Source organism: Bison bison, unplaced genomic scaffold (genome assembly GCF_000754665.1).
Source record: "Bison bison bison isolate TAMUID 2011002044 unplaced genomic scaffold, Bison_UMD1.0 scf7180017864530, whole genome shotgun sequence".
NCBI lineage: Eukaryota > Metazoa > Chordata > Mammalia > Artiodactyla > Bovidae > Bison > Bison bison.
In genome coordinates this window covers 3,408,756-3,418,917 of record NW_011495080.1, presented here as the reverse complement: position 1 = coordinate 3,418,917, position 10,162 = coordinate 3,408,756, and the positions used below count along the sequence as shown (strand labels likewise).

Genomic DNA, 10,162 nt, shown 5'->3' with positions numbered 1-10,162 from the left:
AGAATTTTCCACAGTTTATTGTGATCCATACAGTCAAAGGCTTTGGCATAGTCAAGAAAGCAGAAATAGATATTTTTCTGGAACTCTCTTGCTTTTTTGACAATCCGGCAGATGTATGCATTTGTTTTTAAAAAATATGTAGTTATATTAAATATTTGAGATCTTCAAATACAGTTGATTTTTTTTTTCCAAGTTACCTTCTGACAGTGTAACATTTTTTTAGTCAGAAAGAAAAAAAATGATAAAAAGGATCCCATTACACCAAACACACAGAAAACAAAATCTAGGGGTCAGGTATTCTGTTACTATTGATTACCCCTCCCTTAAATTTTTTCCTCTCTGACTTTGAAGAGCAGGAGACTGTGATTCCTTTTTGGTCTTTTGTGTTGGTCTAGTCCCCACAAGGGCTTCCCTGGTGGCTCAGACAATAAAGGAATCCACCTGCAATGCAGGAGACCTGGGTTTAATCCCTGGGTCTGGAAGATCCCCTGGAGAAGGGAATGACAACCTGGTCCCATATTCCTCGAGAATCCCTTGGACAAAGGAGCCTGGTGGGCTACCATCCAGGAGATAAGTGTTGCCTCACTTCAGTGAGACTGGTCAAGTTTCTTCCACCTCAGAAATTTTCCTAACTTTAAAACCCTACAGTTCTTATCTTCCTGCAATTGATTGGTTGTTCATCCTTAAGGTTGACTTTGTTTCTATGCTAATTAGCCAGAGCAACAACAACAAAGACCTTTCCCAGAAAATGACTTCCTTGAACAAGGCAGACACAAAAAGTATGCATCTTTGAGTGCAGACACAGCTCCAGTGTCCACCTTTTTCCAGCTCAGTGGTTCTGAGTTCTGGCTCCTGTTTTACTTTCTTCCTCCCTGAGAGCTTCCTCCTACTCATTTCCAGGAGGTTGAGTCTATAAACCAGGCTTTATTCCTGGTTCTTCCTAGCTAAATCCTTCTTCCAAACTCTCCTTGTCATTGACGCTTTTAGACATTGTTTTTTGTTTTTTTTTTTTTTAAAGAGTCTCTATTTCTTCCCCTTGAATTTTTAAAAACAAAGATTTTGAACACTGAGTTAAACTACTGATGGTTGGATTGAGATGGAAGGAACTTCAGAGTCCATTTGAAAGAACTTCCATTTCACAGAGGAGTTGGCACAGAGTCACGGTGGCCGGCGAGCTGCAGTCCTGACCCAGGCCCCTGGTTCCTCAGAGCGCTGCTACCTACCGCCGCTTCCCTGCTTCGTGTGGGCTCCTGGTTATCAGGGTATCAGGAGCCTGGCCTTCCCGTGCTCTGGGTACAGCCCATGAGATGGAATAGGAACCAGCCAACCACCAGGCTGCTGGTTTAGGAACAGGAAGGCACCAAGTTGGTGACAAAGGGGAAACAGAGGAGCCTTTCTCTCTGGTAAGATCTCTGTCTCCTGCGGCTGCAAGGATGCCTTTTGAAAAGTAGAATTGAAACTGCTTTTCAGTTATAAATATGCAGTATTCTGTGAGCATACCTATTTGTCTCTAGCAATTTTCTTTTTTAACAGTAATGTTCCTTAGAACTGTTAAAGGATAACCAGGTAGGATGAATTCTTATTTTTCTAATGATAATGTAATATTTGGTACACAAACAGAAGTAATCCAATCCTGAGGAAAATAATAGCTAATTATACAGAGTAAACAAATTCTTCAGTACAACACTACTTATTAAGCCTATGTTGTCACATATTCCCTAAATGATTTCTAAATTGTATCTGTGTTTCTAATTTATTATCTTTTATTTAAATACATAGGGTGTAAGAAGTTTAAAACATTGCTATTTTGAGCCTCGATATATCCTAGTGGTACCCATGGACAAGCAAAAATATGAGGGCTACTTGAGGAGAAAAGGATTATTCAGTCGTGTAGAGATTGAATTTGCTGTCTCCAGAGTGGACCTTTATATTAAAATTAACCAGAAATATCCAGGATACTTTGATGCAGTAATCAATGCAGGTAAGTAACTTTCAGCAAAGTTTTATTTTTGAAGTATAAGATCACTGGGGAAAAACCTGCTCCAAAGTACATTCTTGTTGTTGACTGAAGGCAGTTTCTTACGGTTGTAGGACTGCGGTTCCTGATTGCTGGCTGGCTGGCTGACAAGGGTGACCCTCAGTTTTTAGAGACTGTGCTCAGGTTGTGTGCATGTGGCCCCTCCACTTTCAGGGCAGCAACAGCCCATTAAGTTCCTCCTCCTGCTTCGAGTGTCCTCATACTTCTCCAGACAGAAAACCTCCTTTTATGGGGAATCATACGATTAGATTAGGCCCACCTGGATAATCTCCTTTTTGATTAGCCCAAACTCATAAATAACCCTAATTATTTATTAGGATAATAAATTATTTATTAGGATATTTATTATTAGGACAGTAAATTATTTATTAGGATCTTAATAAAATAACCCTAATTACATTTGCAAAAGTCCCTTATGCCATATAACCTAACATAACCACGGGAGTCATAGCTCATCAGATTCACAGGTTCTGCCCACACTCAAGGTGTGTGTGTGTAATTAAGCAAGGGTGAAGTGTCACTGGGTCTTAGAATTCTGCCTACCACGATATTCATGCAGTTAGATCTAGCTAAAAAATTATTGCCACAGATTGGCTGTTTTTACATACGTCTGTTGCTAAAGTAAATTCTCTCCTCTGCTGTAGATGATCTGGATGTTGCCTACCAAAAGCTGAGTCAGCTCATTAGAGAATACCTTGGATTTTCTGAGGTAACTGCCAAGAGTTTGGCTCCAACCACAGGTACGGTCCTGTCCCTTTTGTGCCAAAACTTATTTTGTGTTGAAAGGGAAACAAATCTATCGGTTGTTATTTGAGGACTCATCAACCAGGCTAATGCTAGTTTCTTTTTTTTTTTTTAAGAAACAAATTTATTTGCATATTTGGCTGTTCCAGATCTTAGTTGTGGCACACAGGATTTTTAGTTGTGGCATGCAAACTCTTGGTTGTCACACGTGGGATCTGGTTCGCCGACCAGTGATCAAGCCTGGGCCCCCTGCAGTGGAGCACAGAGTCTTAGACACTGGACCACCAGGGAAGTCCTCTAAAGCTGGTTCTTACTCTTTAATCCCTGTCCTTCCTCTGGGGTTACTGTCCCCACAAACAAATTGTGTGAAACAGCCCCTCTGGATGTGTCCCTCTGTTTGTCAAGGTGACCATAATGGATCGCAGAGGACTGTCCTTTAAGGATGTGCTGGGCAGTACCTTGCAGGCTGGTACTAGTTAGATATAGGTCAGTCCCATGGTTCAGAACTCAGCCTTCTGGAAGTTTGGCTTCTCAGGGGCTGGGGTGGTGTTCTGCCTGACAGCATTGTTCAATCCAAGAGATTATTTCCCTCTTTGTTTGCGCTGCTCTAGTCCTCAAAATGCGGCCCATCAGAGAATAATGGAAGAGAATGTGAGAGTGGTCCTGGCCCGGCTGCCATCTGGGACAGGCTGCTTAGCTGTTCTGAGCTTCAGTTTGCCCTCTTGTTAGATGGAGTTAATCCTCCCCACCTGCTTCATGAATCATACGCAGCAAAGAAAATGGGATATGTGAGTGCCTCTCCTTGGAATCTAGGAATTCTAAAGCCCTAACTTAGAATTTCAGTACATGAGTATTTTGAGATGTCTTTAACAGTTTTCCCCCAAGTCCACCTCGCACCCATTAGGATGGCTACCATGAAAAAAAAAAAAAAATAGAAAATGTGCTGGCAAGGATGTGGAGAAATTAGAAATGTAAAATGGTGTAGCTGCTACGGAAAACAGTATGGTGGTTCCTCAAAAAAATTAAAATTAGAAACACCATCTGATCCTGTGATTCCACTGCTGGGTATATACCCGAAAGAACTGAAAGCAGGGTCTTGCACAGATGTCTTTGCGTGTTCACAGCAGCATTATTCACAATAGCCAAAAAGTGGAGGTGACCCAAGCATTCATTGGTGGATGAAGGTTTGTACACACAATAGAATATGATTCAGCCTAAAAAGGAAGGAAATTCTGACACCTGCCACAACATGGATAAACCTTGAGGACCTTCTGCTAAGTTAAATAAGCCAGCCACAAAAACACATATACTGCATGATTCCAATTATATGAGGTACCCAGACTAGACAAATCATAGAGACAGAAAGGAGGAGGGTGGTTGCTAGGGGCTGGGGGAGAGAGAGGAATGGAGTGTTGTTTAACGGTGTCAGAGTTTCAGTTTTGCAAGATGGAAAGAGTTCTGGGGATCGGCTGGAGAATGGTGTGAGTGTACTTAATGCTGTTGGACCATCCATTTAAAAATGGTGACGATGGCAAATTTTAGGTTACATGTATTTTACTATCATCATCATCAAAGAATGCCCTCATGAAAGAAGTTCTTCGATGGACTGACCTGCCTTCATGCTTATGAATGCTCAGGCAGTCTGTCGTGTGGTTTGGTCTTTATGATCCTGCCCAGTAGGATCTTGCTGGCCGGGCTGCGTCCTGGCCAGCCAGCAGCATGTCAGGTCATGGTTTTTGCCAAAGTTCAAACTAACTGCGTTGTTTTGCAACTCTACACACTTTCTCGAGGGGAGGTGCCCTTGGAATCCCTGAATGAGATTGGTGTGAAAATGGTGGCACCCAACATATAATGACCAGCGTGCACGCTGAGAAAATGGGCACCCCTGGAGGAGGGAAGGTTTCAATCAGTCCGTGGAGGGGCACGTCCAATGAGGGGTGGGCAGGGTCCACCCTGCCTGGCCACCGCCTCTGCGTCAGGCTCTGTTCTTTAGAAAGCTTCGCCTATCCAGTTGTACAGTGTTATCTTGTGAGGCTTCCATAGAAGCTCCATGTAAGTTTCTCCTGAGGAAATATGGCTCCCTTTGCTTTAAATCTTTGCTAGCAGCCCAGCAAACTCTAATGTTTAATTTGGTCCCCTGCGTGGACCTGTCCCTATGGGGCTGTCCCCTAGGTGAGAGCACCCTGCCCCATCCCTGCACCAGGCCCATCTCCCATTGTAAATTAATAAGTTGGTGTTTCTGGCTTTTAAATCAGCCCCTCATGGGTTGGGAGAACCATGAGTCAGTCCCCTGAGCCTGAGCAGTTCCGAGCAACCGAGACACAGCAGCCCCAAGGGCACCTCTAAACTGTGACTGCTGAGCAGGACTTAGCACCCCGGGCGATGGGATGTGGCCAGCCCCCCAAAACCCCCCCACACACAGCTCGTCTTACTCTGCAGCCATCAGGAACACTGATGGTTGATTGCAGTGTGCCATTTGGCAAATTAATAGACCAGATAATGTGTGCATAAGGAAATAGACTTCTGTTTTAAACAGTTTTGTGAAACTTCATTTATTTGGACTAATTAGGTTAGACCTGTCTGATTTAATGAAAAGTATGACTTATGGAACTTGTAAAAGTGTTCTCACTCTCAGATACATTTACTACCAGAAATCGGGCCATCCAGTTATTGACTAATAGAGCCCCAGCTTTTAATAGTAGATGGGAGGGTTTGTACTCATTATATCAAATCATTGGCCTTGATAGACCCCAGTTGCTCTGACAGGCTTACTATTTGGAAACTGATATATTTTCTTTAGAAGCCAAACACTCTATTTGGTTTATGCAGTTCATCTGTGGAAGAAGGTACTTTTTTCAGCTAATGGTTTAAGGATAAATTTGCACATAAAGTGATTTTGTGGAGGCCAGATATTATTCAAGTATTTAAAAATTCTAATTAACATAGTCCTCATTAAGAAGCTTATACATTGTCTCCAGCGGCCCGAGAGTAGAGCCAGCGGCCCCTCTGAGTCTCCAGGCGGTGAGGTGCGCACCAGGGAGCGTGGAGCAGATGGTAACAGGTTCCCGGCGGGAGAGCAAGGCCTAGCCATAATCACCTTAAGGTGAACCATGTGACTCCCTGAGAAGGGTCCAGAGCCCCAGAAGGGTCACTGCCACAGGCTCGGCTGGCTCACAATTCTCGGCCTCCCTTCTGGGCTGGGTCACTCTGAGTTAAAGTTCTGTGGTTTAGGTATGTCTATATAAAGACTTTCATTACTTTCATGCATGTAAATGGGATCCTGAAAAGCAAAACTCCATAATTTTAGTATGTGGAATCACTTTCATGTATAATTGAGCTGTCAAAGGTAAGAAATTGAAATTAAAAATATTTAAGATTCTATGACGCCAATTTTGCCTTAACAATTAAAAAATTGGACTGGAAAGAGGAAACCTCAGTTTTGCATTCAAACTTTCACCAATAATCATTAATTTGATTAGAACTCCCATTTCTAAGAAGCAAAACGCAAAAAAACTATATATAACATTCTGGAACACGTTAAAATATGTTCTTCCAGAGCTGAGGTTTTCCACAACGGGCCTAAACCGTCCATCTATACGGTCAGCTTCACTGCAGACAAAAACCTGATGGCCAATGGTGTTTTCATAGAAGCAGTGATCCTGTGTCAATGCAAACAGAAAATGATTGCCAAACATCTGAATTGCTAATACATAGCTTTATCTTTAGTAACTTCATGTTACTTATTTGTACTTGAGAATGCAATTTTAAATTCTACACTTAATGATGAGAGTGGAATGAAGTGAACAAAGTAAGTCCAGTGTTTATCATTTCTGAGTATAGCAGCCCATCAGCCTGGACCCACAAGTGCAAACCTTCACTGGAGGAGAGACTAATTAAATTTCATTTAATACATGTAAATATAAAATAATAACTTTGGGCACAGAGTAATTGTAAACCTTCAAGTTCTTTAGTTGTTCCCTCTCTCCGTTGTGTCCAACTCTTTGCGACCCCATAGACTGCAACACACCAGCCTTCCCTGCCCTTCGCTATTCCTGGAGTTTGCTCTAACACATGTCCATTGAGTCGATGATGCCATCCTATATCAATTAAGGTACAGAATTGCCTTCCTCCCCCCACAACAATGCAGGTAATATTCATTTCTAAAACCAAGACGGTTAAAAAATCCTGAGTAAACAATATAATGTCTATAAAATAAGGGAAAACTCACTATATTCACAACCCAGTGTATGTGATGTCTTTTCTCTCCATTTGTCTCTTTACAAGTGATTTCTGGAATTGTCAGTACTTCCAGTAAAGCTTTTAAAAAGCTGATCCAACCACCACCCTGAGTTCTCACTACAGAGGTCATAAAACAACATTTCATTTGAAAATCATTATTCAAGATTCTGACTAATGATAGAGAAGAATGATGATGGCGATGATGAGTCTAAAAAGGGGAAAACTGAGCAATTTACTAGTCCGTAAAGTGGTGCCTTTATCTCTAATGAGGGGCCTGGTATCATTTGCCAAGCTATATGGTTAAATTGTAATGGTTAAATTGTGAAAGTGGGGTGGAAAAATCTTTGTGTATCTGATTATTGGAAACCAGGAGGGCTCAAAGAACTTTCAGCATTGGATTTCACCATTCTTAGAATTTTCTGTTTTTTTTTTTAATGCTTTTTATTGTGGTTTAAAAAAACAACATGAAATTTGCCATTTTAACCATTTTAAGTGTACGCCTTAAAGGTATTATTTATATTTACAATGTTGCAAACCATAGCTACTACCTATTTTAAGTATTTTTCGTCACCCTAAATAGAAACTCTATACCCGTTCAACAATAACCAACACCCCCACCCCTAGGCCCTGGTAACCTCTAATCTACTGGGTGTCTCTATGAACCTGCCTATTCTAGATATTTTTTTTACTGTTCTTTTATTTTAGCCTTGTTTCTTGACTAAGTTCGTATTTTAATTTATAACTGTTATAAACTAGGATGTTAAGAATGATGAACAGGGCAGCCCCTCAGAAAACCCACCACATGGCAAAATTTTCCTTGTTCCCCCTGTCCTTCCTCCCTGGTTACCTCTCACTTGTCTGGACACTCGGGGTGCACACCCAGACCAGGAGGTTCAGAGAGAACCCGGAGTGGTCTGAAAGCCTCCTGTGTTGTGGGAGGAGAGGGACTGGTGGCCAGGAGCCCAGCTGGCTCCTGGAGATAGACTGCTCTGGGCTCCCCTCAGAGGTCTGATTGGGTTTGGCCTCTGAGTAGCCAGTCTCCCCCAGGGTCAGCTGAGGCTGGTTTCTTGAAGGCTGTTCCAGACTGGTGTGCCGCCTCTGACCACTAACCTTTCAGAGCCGTGTCCTAAGGACTGGGTTACAGTGATCCACGGGCCACCAGGATACACCAGGGGTTCTATCCTGAACAAGAGCCTGCTGAGGTGATTGTGTCCAGGAGACCAGACTCACACGTGCTCTCATGCAGGTGACTGAAGAAGGCATCCCCCCTCTGCAACATCGGCATGGATGTTGGCCTCTGAGAGTCACTTTTGAAGCCAGGGTGGATCTGGAGGGAAGAGGTTGCCCTGGGGGGGTGGAGGGGTGGAGTGGGGATGAGTAGCAGCTTGGACGGTGGAGCCTCAGGTGCAATGTCCCTGAGCCATGGCGTCTTGTGAGATCCCACTGGATCTATTCTTTCTTTCCTCCTTCCATTCATCACTCACTTACTGAGTGCCTGCTGAGCTTCTGCACCTTGCTAGGTACTCCTTACAGAGCTCACAATTTCTTTATGGGACAAGGAAACAGGCCACTGAACAAGGAAACCAATCAGACTTGGTAGCCTAGCTGTCCATCCTCTAGTTTCTACTGTGAAAAGCAGCATTGACCTCTAAGCTGGTGAAATGAAAATGTCATTCATTTAGAAAATATTCTGGCCCATTCTCAGACCTGAATATAAATGTCAGTTCTGTGAAGAAGCCTCTTCATGTTTATTCGTAAATGTTTATGCTTTCATTTGACTAAAAATTACTCTGCGTGCTCAGTCGTTTCAGTCGTGTCCGACTCTTTGCGACTCCATGGACTGTCACTCGCCAGGCTGCTCTGTCCGTGGGATTCTCCAGGCAAGAATACTGGAATGAGTTGCCATTTCCTCCTCCAGGGGATCTTCCCAACCCATGAATCGAACTCGCGTCTCTTATGTCTCCTGCATTAGCAGGCAGGTTCTTTACTACTAGCACCACATGAGAAGCCCCCAAATTGCTCTGATTCCATTAAATAAGAGAATTCTACGCACTTAGTATACCAAGGAGAAAGGATCGTTAAATTCTTCTATATGTGTAATTTTATTCTTTTCAAGGTCCTATGTGCATCAACAAAAAAAGGAAAGATAGTTTTGGTTATTAATTTCTAAAGTTACATTGTTAAGATGTTTTTTAGCTAACTTCTTTTTATGTTAAAGCAGGCGCTCCCTCTAGCAAGAAGACTGCCTCTGGGGTGCCAGCACACCTGGTTCCATCCCCAAGGCGCTTGGCGAAACTGCAAGCAGATGGCCAGGTAACAGAGCATCTCTCTGCAATGCAGATCCCCACAAAGGTCCCTGAAAATCAGAGCCTCGCTCCCTCCCAGAACCAGGAGCTGATTCAGGAGGGAGCAGCCCCTCAAAAGGGGCTTTCTCCTGAGAGCCAGGTCAGCGCTCAGCCTCCTGCAGAGCCCAGCCCATCAGCGCCTGGTCTCCAAAAGGCCCAAGACTTATCCCCAGACCGGAAGGAAGGTGATGCCCAACAATCAGCTCTTTCTTCAAAAACAGCAACCACAAATCCACCTGAGAATGAGGCCCAGACATCCGAGGTGAAAGCAGGTGAAGAGGGGCAGCCTGCCACCACTCCTTCCCAAGGGCCTCTTCAGCATCCTGACCCACCGCCAGCCCAGAGCCCTCAGCTGGATCAGGATGAAGAATCAGGGGAGGCCAGAGTAACCCCCAGCAGCCCTCCCTGCTCTGAACTTCCACAGGGATCTGACCCAGCATCCTTAAGCCCCCAGGGAATCCAGGAGGGGGAAACCAGGTCGGCCAGCCTGCAGGCCAGCAGCTCCCACCATGATCCTCCCAGAGATCTCTCCGGCCCTGACGAGGTGAGGCCTGGACCACCTCCGGGAGGCTCTCAACAACCTCCCGAGGAGGGCGCCCCCAAAGCAGAAGTTGCCCGGGTCGACACACCTTACCCAGAAATGCCACATCCCCAGGACTCAACAGATACCCAGCAGACGCAGGATAGGGGGGAACCTGTGACTCTGCCTCCCAGAAGCCGGCTGGCTCCCACCAGGCTGCCCCAGCCCCGGGTCCTTGCTCCATTCCAGAGTCGGAGGCCTACGCCCAAACTCCTG

The 10,162-nt window shown here is 44.3% G+C and overlaps 1 protein-coding gene across 1 annotated transcript in view; it reads left to right on the top strand.

The window, feature by feature from the left end:
• Window positions 1-10,162, top strand: part of LRGUK (leucine-rich repeats and guanylate kinase domain containing) — a 102,004-nt gene that overhangs the window by 60,928 nt on the left and 30,914 nt on the right. The window contains exons 14-15 of the mRNA XM_010831655.1: window positions 1,780-1,981; window positions 2,683-2,778. Of these exons, the coding sequence (XP_010829957.1) occupies window positions 1,780-1,981; window positions 2,683-2,778 (298 nt within the window). The remainder of the gene's footprint in view (window positions 1-1,779; window positions 1,982-2,682; window positions 2,779-10,162) is intronic.